This window comes from Urocampus carinirostris, chromosome 13 (genome assembly GCF_059441175.1).
Source record: "Urocampus carinirostris isolate Australia breed hairy pipefish chromosome 13, RoL_Ucar_1.0, whole genome shotgun sequence".
NCBI classification, from domain to species: Eukaryota; Metazoa; Chordata; class Actinopteri; order Syngnathiformes; family Syngnathidae; genus Urocampus; species Urocampus carinirostris.
In genome coordinates, this window is record NC_142361.1 from 16,874,765 (window position 1) to 16,892,284 (window position 17,520).

A 17,520-nucleotide genomic window follows, 5' to 3' on the forward strand; every position below is an offset into this window, starting at 1 on the left:
TCTGCTGCGTACGTTTGGACATTTTTAGCGCAATCTTTTTCTTATTTGATGGCCTTTTCCAGCAGTTTACGACACTTGTCTGCACCGCGCTGTCTCGTTTTACGGCAACATGGAAATCTGCTTGCTCGAGTGGACTTGGGTCGTCAGTAAAATGTTATGATGACCCGCCGAACGGGAAGCTCGCCGATGGCGTGCAGACGAAGATGATAATTTTGTGTTTTCGGAGCACTGCGGCGCCGCTGTGCCGAAGGGCTGCCGCCGAATGTTCGCCGTCGGCTCGCCGCGGGACTGCGTGTCGGCTGGAGGGGACGACATGGCGGTTTTGGCGAGCGGCACCTGTCACCTCTACGGGGCGAGTTTCCTGGAGCTTCGGCCTCAGAGGTGCGGACTGCCGTGCTCCTTGTCGCCTTGGCCCGCATTCGTCGCCGTGGTGGAGGACACTGGTAGTGTTAAGGGGAGATCACGGCTGCTTGGCAGTCACTTCCCGGGCACTCTTGTCTACCGAAGGCCGTGGACTCGGCGTGAGTAGGGACAGGGAAGCTAAGGCGGAGGCCGCCTCGGTACCTGGGCACGGACTGTTTAAGTTTAAAGAACTGGTAAGTAAGAAAGTGACAAGGAAACAGTTTATTGTCAAAAATTGCCATGTGCTACTATTTGGGCGTTTTGGGAGCACGTTTTTCTCAAGATTATCCATTATACCAAACCCCAATTAAAAGTTCTTGTTATAAAATTGCAAAAATCCCCCTCATATTATACCATTTTTGTTGAAACCCTAAATTGCATGGCTTAAATCACCTAGTATATCAACCACCAATGACAATTGTTATGTTGTGGACGGCACCGTACAGCACGAGAACCCATGGACTGTCCCCAACCTGCTGTGCATGTGTCGGATCGCCCTGGCTCCGTTCTTGGGTCACTTGATCATCCACCAACATTTTCACCTAAGCTTGGCGCTCTTCACCCTGGCTGGAGCTACTGACTTGGTAATACCATACACTCAAAAAATAACGCTCAGGTGTTAGGAACGTATAACTTGCGAGACACAATTCACTATTTTAACATGTATGCCAAGAGTGCAACACCGTGTTTCACCACTAGCGATAGGAGCGATGTAGGCTTATTCCACTTTTAAGGCTGGTAAGAAAAAATGTCCCTAGGATTGTTTACTGTCTCTTTGCCAATGAGATGCGAGTGTCACATCTGCCTTCTACCATTACATTTATATTTTTTCATTTGTGATGTTTGACATTTCCAAAATATATAAAATACTGTCTCCCAGGTCAACAAAAATTTAACTTCAAATTGGTCTTCCTCCCGCAGTTACTTTTAGGTCGTTTTACCATCGTTTTTTTTGTTTGATAACGAGGTACAAGCAGACTACTCTCGTAAAAATGTAACTTAATACTGCAACCGAAAACAATAAATATATTTACCTTCAGCAATGCGACATCTTGCTGCTAAAGGCAATCCCCAAACCCCCCAAAACATGGAAAATGCTTGCGGTTTGGTCACTTTGAGTCTCCGTAGTTTGTATTTTTCCTTGTGATTTGTAGCACTAGTTTGCGGTTGCATGACATAATGCAGTGACATATAGTGGTCAAATCTGTCTGTTTTAAGTACAAAACCATACTCGTTGAGATGGATTAATTGACCTCTGATGACTTAAAGTACACATTTCTTCTGTGTGTTTACTGTCTCTTTGCCAATGAGATGCGAGTGTCACATCTGCCTTCTACCATTACCTGTATAATTTTCAAGCGTATAATTTGGCCTAGTAATGAAAAATGATTATCAACAATGTGCTTGAGGACATTAAATATAATATATATATTTAAAAAATGTTGAAGATCAACATCTCTAAAACAAAATGGAGGACGAATAATGACCATTAGATTCCCAAGGTTAGAACTGTGACCAAGTCGCATAGTTGAAGGTAAATATGTTTATCATTTTTGGTTGCAGTATTAAGTGACATTTTTACGAGAGTAGTCTGCAAGTACAGTAATCCCTCGGTTATCGCGGTTAATGGGGACCAAAACCACCCGGGAAAAGTGAAAATCCGCGAAGTAGCGACGCCCCTTCAAAATGCTTAAAAAAAATGTTTTTATTTCATTATTGTTATTTTTTTAGACCTGCGAAGTAGCGAGGTCCCACTGTACCTTGTTTTGAAATAAAAAAAAAAACTACGGTAAAATGAACTTAAAAGATCTTTAGTAACTGCAGGAGGAAGACCAATTTTAAGTTAATTTTTTGTTGACATGGGAATACAGGCTCTGGTATTAGTATTTCATATATTTTGGAAAAAGTCAAACATCACAAATGAAATAAAAGCACTTTGGTCTGGCAATCAGGTTTTGTGGCTTTTGTAAAATGTGAGTTAAAATATAGGGTGCGTCACTGTTAAAAAAAATAAAAAAAAATGATTTTATGGCTCTTTGAGTCGAAAAGGTGACCAACCCCTGCTGTAGCTTATCACTTATCAAAACCAATTTGGAAAAACATTTCAGTAGTTACTTGCTAGTTGCTTAGTTTTTTTCATGTGGCATTTCCCAAATGATTACGTTTTTGTTGCCCACTCATATTTGTTTAGTGTAGAACAAGTATTAAACAGGTATGACTTGTTTGACAAATGTTTTTGTTGTTTCTGATGTCAGTGTTTGTGTGTTATCAGCTGGATGGATACATCGCCAGGACATGGCCCACACAAAAGTCTGCATTAGGAAGTGCCCTGGACCCGCTGGCGGATAAAATCCTCATCAGTATTTTGTATATTAGCCTCACATATGCCGATATTATACCAGGTATTATTCCATGTGTAGCTCAAGGAATCAACAGTTGCACCTTGGGAAATAATTTAATATCTGTTGAGTCCACTTGTTCACTCTTATCACGTGTTTATTGTGTTTCTTGCAGCGCCACTGACGGCCCTGGTCATTTTCAGGGACATTGGACTGATTGCCGCTGTCTTCTGGGTTAGATACAAGACAGTGCCGGCACCGGTGACTTTCTTTTTCCCTTATATTGGGGTGGGGGGGGGGCTTCTTTATTGTACAATAATGCTTCAATTAATGTTCTTTTCTTGCCATACACAGGTAACCCTTAGTAAGTTTTTCAACCCATGCTACACCACTGCACAGCTCAAGCCGACAATCTTCAGCAAGGTGCAAAGCTCACTTTATAAACTACCCCTCATTATTATTATTTTATTTATTGTTTAGGAATATTGATGCATGTAATAAAAGAACAGAGAGAATATTTTTTTATTTATTAATCATCACTGAGAAAGGTGTGGCACAGCCGCATATTGGTTTGGCTAAAGCACTAATAAAGTCAAGGAAGTTAAACAATAACATTAAGTTAGTGATAATCAAAATTGTTAATAATTTTTATTGTATATTTGCAAGAATTGACCACCTTTTCTATAGCAACTGTATAGTGATTCCTACTGGCAAAAAAGAAAGAAGTGAGCTTTTTTATATACTCGTAGTTCAAGAAATGTATTTTTATATTTTACATTACATGAAACTCACTTAGGGAGCTGACATGATTACCCGCCATCTTGGTTCCAAATGTAACTCCCAAATCCCCCAAAATATGTGAAATGCTGGTCAAAGAATTGAGAATAAAATGGGGGCGGTTTGGTCACTTTGAGTCTCCGTAGTTTGTATTTTTCCTTGTGAATTTGTAGCACTAGCTTGCGGTTGCATGACACAATGCTGTGACATCTAGTTGTCAAATCTGTCTGTTTTAAGCACAAACTGAACCATACTCGTTGAGATAGATTAATTGACCTTTGATGACTTAAAGTACACATTTCTTCTGTGTGTTGACGTTGTTGTTGGTTATTATTTGCACCTGACAGGTGAACACGGTCATTCAGCTTGTTCTAGTCGCAGCGTCTTTGGCAGCTCCAGTCTTCCAGTACACAGACAGCATGCTGTTGCAAGGCTTGTGGTAAGACGCTACCAACTGTTCTCCACTGTCCTTTCTCACTAGCTTGATGTTGCAATGAAAAGGATGACTTGTAGGTGGATGTGTGTGTCAATCTGTGTGTTTTTTTGTGCATGTGATTTCCTGCTTATATGGATGAGTACTATAAAAAGAGGACGATCGCCTTTCATGAATAAGATCCGCTCCACATCTCTGCCTTGACTTTTTACTTTACGGCAATGTTTTTAACCAGTGTGCGGGGGGGCACCAATGTGTCATGATACCTAGTCTAGCGTGGTAGTAAGATTTTAAGCCTGACCCCAGATCGGGCCTAAAATGTCATCCATTACATTCAGGTCAGGCAGGGCTTTTCTTGCTGTTTTATTCTATTTTTATTATCCACCTGTCATTGTTCTATTTTTGTCTCTTCCTCTCTCTCGCCCTCTCTCTCGCCCTCTCTCTCACTCTCTCTCTAAGTGCCACACTAGAGTCTTGAGGACATGCTATTTTGATTTATGGCTCAAGTTTTAACCCATCAAAATGACCGTATTACGGCCTTAACATTTTCCTGTCAAATCTGACAATGATGGAAAATTGTCGGTTAATGTAACCTCTGCAGATGCAGAAATATAAAATATAGATTTGTTTTTTACAGTCTTATTTGACTTAGATTTCATTACGAACGATAAGCTTTAATTTATCATAAATCACCTCTCCTAGTCCTGAGCCCTCGCAAAAACAGTGACATTTCAAATTTGCCTCGGGCTCGGTCTTGCAAATCAAGCTAATTGTCCGTGGGCCTAGGTTGGGTTATGCTGGATTTTTAAATCCCCATTTTACCTCTGTGCTGCAATAAGCTGTAGCTATTTTTTTTTTAAAAGCATGCCATGTTCAGTATCTTTTACTGAACATGGCATTTTTCAGGTATCAACCATCCCTATCAGTAGGTAGCAGCAGATTACGTTTTCATTTTTTAATATTTATCTACTTATGAAGTAGTACAAGGAAATGATGTTTGAGCTGGTTAAGATTGCACTGTAAAGTTATATGAATTAAAATAAGAAAAATCCTTGGTCATTATTTTGCTGATTTTGACCATTATTTTGGCTTTTAAAAAAACTGGCAAATAATTTTTGCTGATTTGAAGTATTTTCTTATTTTTCTTGAAAAGCAATATAAAAATGTTGTTAAACTTAAACGGTGTTAATTACTGTAAAATCCAAAATTACAGCAAATTCATTAACAAAACTCAAAAACTTTTATTACTTCCTGAACCACGGTGACCTCAAATGATTAGAAAAAACCCATACTGCCAATTTACTCAATATAATGTAAGCTTTAAAAAACAAAACAAAACATGAAACTGCTGTCTAGAATTTATTGTATTCATTTTTTATTTAACATTTTGGACTGGTGTTCCTTGAGATTGTTTGCTATCAAAAAAGTGCCCTGTCTCAAAAAAGGTTGGGTAACACTGCTTGAGGGGAGCTGGAACAAATTAATTGAACTTAAAATTCTACTTTGAGCAGCAAAAGTTTAATCAACGATTTTGGGTTAAAAGTCTCGTCACCATCAAATTCACGTTGTATACTGAGTCTGTACATGTACTTGAAATCTTTGAATTTTAACACTTTTTTTAAAGTTTGAACAGTACTTGAATATTATATGAAGGGCTTGTAAATGCTTGAAATTGTTGCTATGTTTCTCGTCAGTCTGACTTGATTAAGGCTGCAACTAACGTCAATATTAATAATCAAGGAATCTGTGGATTTTTTTAAATTTCCTCCTTTTCTTTTATATGTTGATGTTTTGGGCAGTGCACAAAGAGCAGAATATTTTATAATATAAAACAGTAAAAAAATCCAATTGTTTGCCAAATAGTTGAACAATAAAAAGTAAAGACCAGGCTCTTGCAACAGATCTAACTCGTCGCCGGTTGATTACTTGCATATGTTTTGGTCTTCACCCGAACTTAATGACTTTGGGATTGCAATTTTTCAAACATTAAGTAAATCCCTTGGCCTCCCAATAAACAATGACCCATTTATTGCCCTTTTTAAAGTCCTGCCACCACTGCACAAATCTAGACCACAAACTCTCATTTCCTTTTCCGCCCTACTTTCGGAGAGACTTGTCATCCTTAAGTGAACATATATATATACATACTCCGGCACACAACAGAGGGATTCAAGATATATTGCAAAATGTGTAGCTTGAGAAAATCAGATTACCCCTTGGGGGTCCCTTACAGGCCCCAGCAACCATTTTTATTTGACATAAACACTCTGCCCTTTCGTATTGACAATCATTAGCTCTGAGCTAACCACCCCACCCCCACTTTTTTTTTTAATGTTTCATTCTTGTTGAAAACATTCTATTTTTTGTTATTACTATTTTTTATTTCATTCCTATTATTGATACTAAGTAGATTGGCTATTACTGTTATTTTTTATTGAATGTATATATGTTGCTCTTGTTGGTGTTGGTAATGAGTGAAGAGGTGTTGTAAAAGGATAGTGGGATGTTTAGACGTGTTCCAAGGGATGGGCAGGGCACCTGTATGATACGGCAGGGGTAAACCAGTGAAAGCTGTCGGGCCCTGCTGTTGAACAGAAGAGTGTGTTTTGTCACTCTGACCCGAGTGACATGGCCGCTTTCTTGTGTCCCATTTCATCTGGAGGGACGAAAGCATGACCGACTTGGGTGCAGAGTGGTTTAACTTGTTTGGGTGTTTGGGCATTTGGGTTGGCCATGGTCCAAACTTTTTGTGTGTGTTTGTTTTTGTATGTGTCTTGCTGTCGATCACCCCTCTCGAGAGATATGACCAGGGTAGATAGATATCTTTTATTAAATTGATTATTATTATATGTCTGTCTCCCCTTTTATTTATTTACTTAGTTATTTTAGTTTTCTTGATGGTTTAAATGTGTGACTGAATGTGGTTGTTATGTTCACGTGTTTTTTTTTAATGGTCTTTAGCCCCCCTCTCCTGGACTAAAGTGGTACTATGAGCATTCAGGACAACAGTCGGGGATTGTCGGAACGAATCGATGATGAAACTCTGCCAACGCTTTTGACAATCAATATAATTGATTCGTTGTTGAAGCCATTGACTCGATAGACCACACATTAACGACGCCGACCCGGAAATCTTGTGTGTAAATCTGGGCTATTTTTGTGGATCTGCAAAGTACATGATTTACACCGAATTTCTTTTTTTTTAATGATATAGGAGAAATTTAAAAAATTGGCTGTGAAAGTTCTTGAAAAGTGCTTGAATTTGACCATGATGCGGTTTACGAACCCTGTATATATAAAGGCAGTGTTTTACTCTATATATCTTATATTTTGCAGGTTTGTCACCGCTGTAACCACCACGATATCAGGCTACAGCTATTGGCACTACGGCCGAAAGACCGTCCGGGTGCTAAACACCAAAACGCCGTAACATCAAAAATCGCTGATTGTAAGCCACAGCGAGCAAGAGAAGACGAGCAAGAGTCGGAGAAGGCACAAGCCAGGCACGTGAGTGCTGGATGACGACCAAAACTGGTGGGAACAGGCAAAAAGCTGTTAAGGTGTCACCATGGCGATTTCTTGCAGCAGATGGGTGGACCACAGCTCATGCACTGGTCCTACTTGTATCTAGAGAAAACTTCTATTTTTTACACAGTTACACCGATCTAGGACACTTCACAAATGGATGTATATCAATAAAGGAGAAATCAAATTGATGCAAATGTCTTTTAAGCGATGCAAAATAAATAATGGTGGTAAATCTCAGCAAATGACACCAAACAAACTGCAACTACTTATTTTTTTTTTTTGCAGGAGTGGTCCCTAAACTACGGCCCACTTCCACATGTTTAGTAAAAAAAAAAAAAAAGCAAAGTGGGTGCGTGTTTTTGCTTGTCATGGGATTTGAACCCGGGTCTCAGCGGCCTCTTACCACTGGCCTACCAGTAATATAGATGACCTGTAAAAAGGCATCTGGGTTTTTTTCCCATCACACTGTATTTAGTCATGGTACCTCAGACAAATTACGTTGTGCGATTCCCATGTTACAAGGACAATAAATTTGTCACAATGTTTAGAATGGAAAAATAGAATTATTGTCTTTGTAACATGTAAAATGCACAATGAAATTAACATTTGTCTCTGGCACTGTGGTAATGAGATGAAATCTGCCTTTTCGCAAGTTCTCTATGGTCCAGTGCTCTGACACCTAAGCTTATCCTGGAACTGTTGAGACTGTGCACAGCACAACAGAAACTTTGTTCCATGGACCTTTTATTGTGAAGAAACCACAATGTTATTTGTTTATAGTTTATATCATTTATATATTTTTTTGTCCTGACTTTTACTCTGTGAAGGATACAGAAGGGTGAGTGTGACTGCAATCTTTACACATTTTATTTTGCAAACTGGCCCCAGCCCTTCATCAGAGAATGGGAATGTGGTATGTGGCTCTCACAGGAAAGTGTTTGGCCACCTCTGACTTTAAAGGACACTGTAAAATTTGACCACTAGATGTTATGTATTCTGTTGTGCAACTGAACAATGCTAAAAAGCACATGGATTAATAAAAACTACAGAGACTAAAAGGGACGAAACCACCATTTTCAATAAGATTTTTGTGCAGCCTGCCCTGAGGATTTAAGGTACTTGGATCCCAAGATGGCAGACAATCATGTCACCCCTCCCTAGATGGGGCTCACATTATGTGAAATAAATGCATTTTTTCTCAACATACGAGTATTTAATAAAAATGAACATGCATGTTCATGTATTTTTGCTTATTATTCAAACCATTATAGTTTCATTTATACAACAACATTTTTAACCACTAGGTGGTGGTAAATAATACATTTAATGTCTTTAATACTGTATACATAAATGTCACATACTGTGACTATCTCGTATTATGGACCACTTTACCATCAGGGAAGTCAGGCGTCACTTCATGTAGTGCAGGGGTGTCAAACTCATTTTAACTTGGGGGGCCACACGATAGAACAAATATTCTGTCGGGGGCCAGACTAGTAGCTTAAAGAGAAAGAAAAAGAGAGAAAGAAATAAAAAGAGGGAGGGAAAAGGAGAGAGGGCAGGACAAAGAAAGAAAAAAAAGGGAGAACATGAGAAACAAAAGAGATAAAAAGAGAAGTGGTGAGAGGGGAAAGTAAGGGAGATGAAGAAAGAAATACAAAGAGAAATAGAAAGAGAGAAAAGGTGCGAGGTAGGAAGAGGGAAAGAGAAAAGGAAAAAAGTTGGAGGAAATGAAGTTAAAAAGACAGAGAGAAAGAAACAAAGGCCACCAAAGGAAGAGAAAAATAGAGACACAGAGAGTGAAAGAGACAGAGTGGGAGAAAAGGGGTGGAAAAGAGAGAGAGAGAGAGATAGAGAAACACAAGTACAGTGTCTTTGTAAGAGGAACCTGGCTTTGGCAACATCAAGTTGACATATTTCAACCTGCAGCTTGTTTTTCTCTTGCGCTTCTCTGAGTGTTGTCTCGCGGGCCGGATTCAATCCCTTAGCGGGCCTGATCTGGCACGCGGGCCGTCTGTTGATGTAGTGTGTCTTGGGCAAGTACATGGTGGCTTGGTGACAGCTTTCCAGACCAGTTTTTTTAGGTATGGGATTTGCTGCCCCCACGTGAAACAAATTTAATGGTTTCCATGGTTACCAGTAGCAGCAGAAAACTGATGTGACTCAGATACAGCACCTTCATCATGTGGTTGCTGTTGTTTTTTATGTGAAGCGTCATCCTGCTCTTCGGAGATGAGCCGGACCTTGGCATTTAGGCCAGCGGCATGTGACAATACTGATATTAGATTCCAAATCCCTGTGGAAACTCATTCTGTTTCAAAATTTTGAGTATCACATTGTACAATATTGGCAGCTCAACACAAAAACGCACCATGGGTTTGAAGCATTACCACCACATCATACATAAAAAGGACATCAAGTTTTATGAACATCATTACAGCCTTTTTTTCCATTTGGATCCCTTAACCACTCTAGGGGCACCATTTCCTGTTGTGCGTCTTGGGTAGCTACAGCCTGATGATGCCTGTTGCTCTCCAGGCCAACAAATGTTTCCACCTAGTCTTGAACAGGGAACTTTTCGCGTGATAGGCGTGTTACTAACCATCGTACTACGGAAACACTACCTTTGGGACAGACATTAAAAATAAAGTTGATCATTTAATACTTGAACATTACCGATTGTGTTGAGTTTTTTTTTCACCACAGGGAGGCGCAATAATAAACCTTCAGAACAGTGGTGTAGAACAGGCAACCAACAGGCCGAATCAGGCCTGGGAGACAACGCTGAGGGAAGCGCAAGAGAAACGATCCCTGTATATATAAAGTCAGTGTTTGACTCTTTTTTTTCAATTCTTTGTTCCTCTTTGTCTCTTTCCTTGTGTCTTTTTACCTTCTTTTGCTCGCTATTCCTTTTTTCCTTTTCTCTCTTTTCTCTCCCTCATGCTTTCTCCTTCTTTCTTTCTCCCCTTCTCCCTTTCTTTCTCTTTTCTCTCCTCTCTTTTTATCTTTCTATTTCTCTTTAGATTTATGTCTTTCTCGCTCTTTCTTTTCCCCCTCTTTCACTATTTCTCTTTGTCTCTTCTTTCTCACATTCCCTCTTTTCTCACGCTCTCTCATTTTCCTTCTGTCTTTGTCCCACCCTCTATCTTTTTCTCTCCCTCTATTATTTCTTTCTCTCTCTTTCTGTATAATCTACTAGTCCGGCCCCCGAGAGAATGTTTGTTCTATCGTGTGGCTTCCCGAGTTAAAATGGGTTTGACACGCCTGCTTTAGAACATACACAAATGTATGCTTGCCTCATTAGTACCTTTTTTCCTTTAATGAGTGCTTTAAGATGCCAGAAAAGAGCTATTTTGAAGACAGAAAGGGAATCATGCTGCCTGCCCCCTTTACTGTATTTTAAAAAGTAAAATATATGCCTAATATTTCGTCCATCAGTTGTCTTAGCATTATTTTATTTTTCGTAGTATGTCATCACTCACGTGAGAAAGAAAATTCATTTTTTCAGAATGAGCAAAAAAAAAAAAAAAAACACCTGATAGATGATTTTTAAAATATTTGTTCAGACATTAAAGCAATAAAATTAAAGTTGACACATATAGAAAATGATAACTATCTTCAATAAACAATTAAAGGACGACCTAGATAACCTAATGAAAAACAAAAACAAATTTTCTTTTTGGTGCGTTTTTTCATATGATTTTGGGAAATATGCCTGATTTCCTCACCAGGAGGTGTGAAATTGAAATATGCCTCTCATTTAGCACCACTAATCTTCAATGAACACCAAAAGACATTTTCAACGTTTCATATTATACCATGTTGAAGTAATCTCCTAGGGAAGGGTCTTCTTGCATATTATTTAGCGCTAAGTAAGAAAAACCTCATTGAAAAGTAACATTGATTTAAATGAATAAGAAAAAATACATGAACCGTCATATAAACGTGCATTTTTTTAAACTAATGGTCAAATATTACACGGTGTCCCTTTAAATGATTGAAGAACCTGGGAGGAGTTAAAGCTTCTCACATCACATGCATGATAGATGAAGAGATATACTGAATATGCAGCAAAAATAAAACTTTCATTTTTTATAAAAATCCCTTCATATGCTAATAGGCTAAATAAAAATACATAAATTTTAATAAGGTGGAACCAACAGTTTTAATGGTTAAAAAGAGCATTTGTTTTTCCAAAATGATAAAAAAAATATATAAAGCAAGTGTTTATTATTTAGCGCCCACTAGTGGTACAAACGTAATTATTAAACAATCCTGATTTAATTAATAAGCAAACGTACATGAACTATTATATAAACACGCATTTTAAAGTACTCAGAGGTTGATAAATTTGCATTTATTTCATGTAACATGAGCCTGACCTAGGAAGCTGAAATAATTGTTCGCCATCTTGCTGCTACGGGTGACCCAAGACACCAAAAACCTTGTGAAAGGCTGTGGAAAAAAATCCGAAGAAAACTGGTGCTTTAGGGGAACTTCTAATCTCAGTAGTTTCTATTCGACCTTGTACTTTTTAGCATTTGTTCTCTGTTGCACGACACAATTCAGCGACATTTAGTTGGCAAATGATTCACACTGTCCCTTTAAAAATGTCTATTGTGCAAGAAACTCCTGGCTTCAGTTGAGCTCTTATCCTTTGCATATATCTTTAGGCCTCCGCTATGACTAGGCAAGCTCGAGCAAAGTATACGTTTTGTACTATGATATTATTTTAGATTTTTTTTTTTCTAATGCAATTTAGCTGTCCCTCTGGCCTTTTCAATATGTTGCTGACACCCACCCAAGCTCTCAAGTGTGTATTTTCCACATCCAGGCAGCGTTTGATTAAAAGTACCTCCCAGCAGCTCATCTCTGTGGACTGCTTTAAGAAGAGCTTAAAGCCGACCCACCTGGTCGGCTTCCAAAAGGAAGGCTCTTGTTGCTTCTGTCTGATTACGCCTTCCTTTTCAAGGGGTCCCTGAATGCAACACAACAGAGCTTCTGTGCCCAGCAGTCCTCCAAACTCCACTTTGGGTTATGAAACCCCAAAAGTGAATCAGATTGTTTCCAGGTCCTGCAAGGGTACTACACACACAACACACATCCATAAGAGTATGCATGCACACCCTCTCTTTGGTCTTTTATGGGCTTGAAATAGCTCTCTGCCTCCCACTCTGCCTTATATAAGATCCCAGTACGGAGATTTGCTGGTGCAAATCGGGTGAGTGTGTGTGTGTGTGTGTGTGTGTGTGTGTGTGGGCAGTGGGAGTGTATTGAGTCCTAGTGTTTTTGCCTGTTTCTCCTTGTAAAACAGAAAATTTATCAAACTAGTTTAGTTAAAGTATATATGCGGGTAAGTGACCAGCAAGATGGATGATCTGTACACCTGCCTTTCAGTGATGGACATGCAGGACCGTCTCAGAAAATAAGAATATTGTGATAAAGCGATTTTTTTTGTAATGCATTAAAAATGTCATTTACTCTAGATTCATTACAAATCAACTAAAAAATGCAATACTTTTTTTTGGTTTAAAGAAGCAGCGTGTAAAACTTAGCACCTCCTATTGGTAAAACGTTTTCAATAAGAAAAAAAACTATTGATTTGACCTATAAGCAAATACACATGGCTTATCACATAATCATGGAAAAATACTTGCGGATTGAGAAGTTAAAATATATTTGACATTAGTTAAACCTCACTTAGAAGGATCTGACGTGATTATCACCAATCTTGCTGCTACGGATAGACGACCCATCTATCCATCTATCCATTTACCATCCATCCATCCATCCATGCACCCATCCATTATCTGCACCGCTTTTTCTCAGTAGGGTCGCGAGGGTGCTGGAGCCCATCCCAGCTATATTGGGGCAGTGGGCAGGGGACACCCTGAACTGGGTGCGAGCCAGTCGCAGTGCACGCGACAACACCCGCTCATTCACACCTAGGGACAATTTGGACCGGCCAATGAAACTGACATGCATGTTTTTGAAATGTGGGAGGAAACCGGAGTGCCCGGAGGAAACCCTTGCATACACGGGGAGAACATGCAAACTCCGCACAAGAAGACTGGCATGGCGAGATTCTTCACCCATGTGCATGCAGGAGCCGTATTGTTTTCAAAGAAAGAAAAAAGTAACCTGCTGTGATTTGACGACTTTAAAAGGGCTTTTGTGTGAAAATGTCAGTCTCCCTGAGCTTCTTACAGTCTGTCCACATCTATCTCCGCCACTTGGCACTCAAAGCTGCAAGGGCTTTATTTACGCAGGCCTCAATTCATCATCCTGTCTCTGTTCAGACAGAGGACATTTTATTTTATTGAACGCAAACAAGCCCCCACCCACTTTATCTTTTCTGTTGGTTTGCTTGTGAACACGGTTTGTTTTGATATTTCTTGGCTTGCTGGTTTTTATCCTCAGCAGACGCGTTGTCATTCATTCGTGCTTTCCTTGACGCTGAATCCAGTTTGGCTAACCTAAATCTCCTCAACCTCGCCCACTTGCTTCTCTTAATGAGTGCTCTTGTTGACAAACAATAACACACAAGGCCAATTGATTTATATTATTTCATTATATTTTCCTTAGCTTGAGTAGTAACGACACAATCATTTGTATCGCTAATTACTGGCCTAATGCGCCACAATAGTCTTTATATAGAATACTTAGTTGTGTGGTAGTCAGAAGAAATTAAAGTAAATATTCAGGATGTCCTTTTTAGAATTTATGAGCCATTTTTCTGTATAAATAAGCTTATGTTAAAATGTCCTCAGCGGTCTGAAAACCTTGCTATGAATCTTAATCAAGGGTAAACGCAGTGACATGTAGTGAGGTTCGTGTCTGGTGAGGCACAAGCCGATTGACAAATTTATGTCCCTACATCTTATTCATCATTTGATCGGCAAGAACGCAATAAATAAACTGTAGCATAGGAAATAAACGTTTTATTGTCTTACCTTAACATATTTTGCTATGTTTTGCTTCCTTTGAATTAAAGCTTCTAGAGTGGGTAAGCCTCCATGATGAAAAAAGGCCACGCAACAAGAAAATAATTGACTTGATGGCTTGACTTGCTGTTAGTTCGAGAATTCTATCGCTAATTCTATCGTTTGAGGCTGAGGTGTGCACTAAATAGGAATCCTTGTTCTCACTATCGCCCTCTGTCACAAGGCAAGAGAATTGTGTGCCTCATTCTGCATCTGCAGAAACTCAGCACAGTAATATGTATTACACAAAAAAATCTTTAATTTTGAATAAGAAAATCCCCAAAATTGTGATGTTAAATGAGAAAGAACTACAACACAAAATTAATATAACGATTAAACATATTTTTAATTTTATATTTTCACGATGATAAGAGGAGCACAGACTCCCCTGCCTCCTCTGACTAAACTTCACTGGATAAATGTTAGGTTAGCCTCTTGAGTAAAAATTATACTGTCATCGAGATGTTTTTCCGCATTATAAATAATAATGAAAATGCACTTTTGCCGCAATGCATAACCAAACATCTTACAGCTGGGAAAGTTGATGCTCCTTGTTTACCTGCTAACTCAATCAAGCATTTCCAACCCCTGTTACCATGACAACAACCAGCATCTTTAATGTAAACTGCTCCAATACCAACAATCGTTTTGGACAGAAATACATAAAAGTATGTAGATGTAAATATTACCACATTGTTTTCTCCTCAGTCGAGAATTATTTATCCAAGAAAACCAAAAGTTGGAAATATTTGCCTCCATAATTTATGTGTGAGGTCCAACTTAAAGCATGTTGCAACTTAGACATGTTGCAGGATATTTTATTACTCTTTCCACATCTGTCTTCGACATTCCACACTTGCGTTCAGTGGCTACCATTCAATCTGAATACGCATTGTTGTACATCATAACTCACTCACTTTTTATTCATTTTAATACATACATAACATGTAGATTTACTCATAAATGCAAATGAGAAAAAATGGTTTCATCTTGCCGCCCAGCCCCCTTGTCACATTTTTCAACCCAATGCAGCCTGCCATGCTAAAAAGTTGGCCTCCCAGAATTATACAATATATTTCCATGTAGTACCTAATGAGCAGATAATTTGAACAAAAAAAAATACTAATCTACTGCCATCTACTGATATGGATGAATGCTACTGTTTTTCAGCTGATCACTGGGGGGGAAAAGCAAACATACTGAAAAATACCATGCTTTTTTACAGACATTTGGGCAATTTCTTGCGGCACACTAGTGAGCTCCGGCACACTGGTTCAAAAACACAGCCCTAAAGTCATCACCAACAATCCTCCAACACTCTGCCACCTGTTGACCAGAAAAAACATTCTTTCCTCCCGCTGGCCTCATTTGACTGAACTGCTACGCTTTTTTTTGTTATGTTTTTGTTTGAACCCCCACCCCACTTTTACATCTCGCCTCTGCTCCACTATTCATCCTCCCCTCTTTTCCTTTTCCTTTCTCCATCCCTTTCTTCCCTCTCCCTGCTCCCCAATCTGTGGGAAGCCGCTTTACGCATGTCACCGATGAGTCAATTTGTGGAGGTTGAGCACACACACACCCGCACAAGCACAACGGCACGTGTGTTTTGGTCTCCCATAAAGGCATCTGCTTCAGTCTGTCTCTTGCCGCACACAGGGGCGGGGGTAGACTGCACATAGTAGCACCAGCAGCAGCACTAGAAGAAGAAGATGCTGAGGAGGCGGAGGAGGAGGATGTATCTCGGCATCTCCGCCTGTTGACGAGAGTTTGACAAGCTTGCCTGCTTTACTTGCTTTAAGAACCATGGCCAGCGCCCAGCCGGGGGTCCATGCCTTGAAACTCCAGCCTCCCACCGTGTCCCCAACACTCAGAAACGGCAGCAACTTCATTAAATGGGACGAGGTAAGATAGCAGGAAAAAGTGCAAGAGCTGGGAAAAAAATGCTTATTTGCTGTATTTTTTCGAAAATAACGTGGATTTTTTTTTTTTGCTCAAGAAGAATTCAAAGTTTGGGTGGTTGTTATTCTTGAGGTTTTACATTATCCCTGACCACAATTGCCACAATCGGATGCAACAGGAATCAAATTTGGATCAGCGGTTAGAGCTCCAAATCCCGACCACGGGACCACCAGTAAAATAGATAACATACAAAAAGGCATTAGGTCTGGGGTTGGAAACCTTTATGAACCAAAGAGCCATAAAAGCAGAAATATTTATGTTTTTTGCTTTTACGTGAGCCACAGAATAAATTTAAAGACAAATTTCAACAAAACCAATAACCTTGCTAAAAAAAAAAATCTTCAGCACATTATATTTTACTGTGTGATGTTTGATGATTGGATAAAATCTATGAAATAATATTGATGCAAGAGCCCTTGTCCCATATCAATATAAATATACTGTTAAACATTTTTCTCCATCTTGCAGCTATTTAAGAGTGTTGTAGCTAATTTTGACTGTCATTTTTGTTTTGAATAATAATATTAAAACAAAGTGCAAGCAAAGTTTTTTAGTAAAAATGTAACAAAATACTGAAAACATTAAGGATATTGTCGTATTTATTTTCTGCGCTGCCCGCACTGAGCGAGGGAGCGAAGGGAGCGCTGTGTGCAGAGATCTGTACACCTTTACCGCTCACCAAGTCAAATTGCTCCGAGTGGTTTGCTGGTGTTTAAAGTTTGTTCTGTAGGTTTTCATCATAAAGTGAAATAATTTCTTTGTGGCCTACTGCCAAACAGAGTATGTTGTTGGACACTCTGACTGTAAACTGTAATTGAGAATGTGCCCTACATATATACTGGACTGAACCAGGGATTACTTGAGTGTTGCTTCCGCTTCGCATGTACCAAAACCGGGAAGTGATCACCAACCTAAGAACGCAACAGAGAAATGTGCAACAGTTAATTTTCATGTCTGGCTCAGATTCATGTTGCTGACCCCTGCATTAGGTCACACGAGTTTGTGTCACTGTACCAGAGACGAATTTTAGTGAATGGAGAAAACAGAAAGTCGCCCTAAAGGTAAAAATATACGCATAAAAGCATGGTGAGGGAAATAA

General features: G+C 39.2%; 2 protein-coding genes across 3 annotated transcripts in view; both read left to right on the top strand.

Moving 5' to 3' along the window:
• The first annotated feature begins 60 nt into the window (after positions 1-60).
• On the top strand, positions 61-7,741 carry crls1 (cardiolipin synthase 1). The gene is made up of 7 exons (XM_088351742.1): positions 61-596; positions 849-986; positions 2,675-2,804; positions 2,917-3,002; positions 3,096-3,164; positions 3,866-3,957; positions 7,288-7,741. Exons 1-7 carry the CDS (start codon positions 204-206, stop codon positions 7,379-7,381), a joined length of 1,002 nt encoding a protein of 333 aa, XP_088207868.1. The 5' UTR covers positions 61-203; the 3' UTR covers positions 7,382-7,741.
• Positions 7,742-16,067: 8,326 nt separating this feature from the next.
• LOC148353886 (1-phosphatidylinositol 4,5-bisphosphate phosphodiesterase beta-1-like) overlaps positions 16,068-17,520 on the top strand; it is a 45,898-nt gene continuing 44,445 nt past the window's right edge. For both annotated transcript variants that reach the window (XM_088352085.1, XM_088352086.1), the window contains exon 1: positions 16,068-16,364. In XM_088352085.1, the coding sequence (XP_088208211.1) occupies positions 16,266-16,364 (99 nt within the window). In that variant the 5' untranslated portion in view covers positions 16,068-16,265. The remainder of the gene's footprint in view (positions 16,365-17,520) is intronic.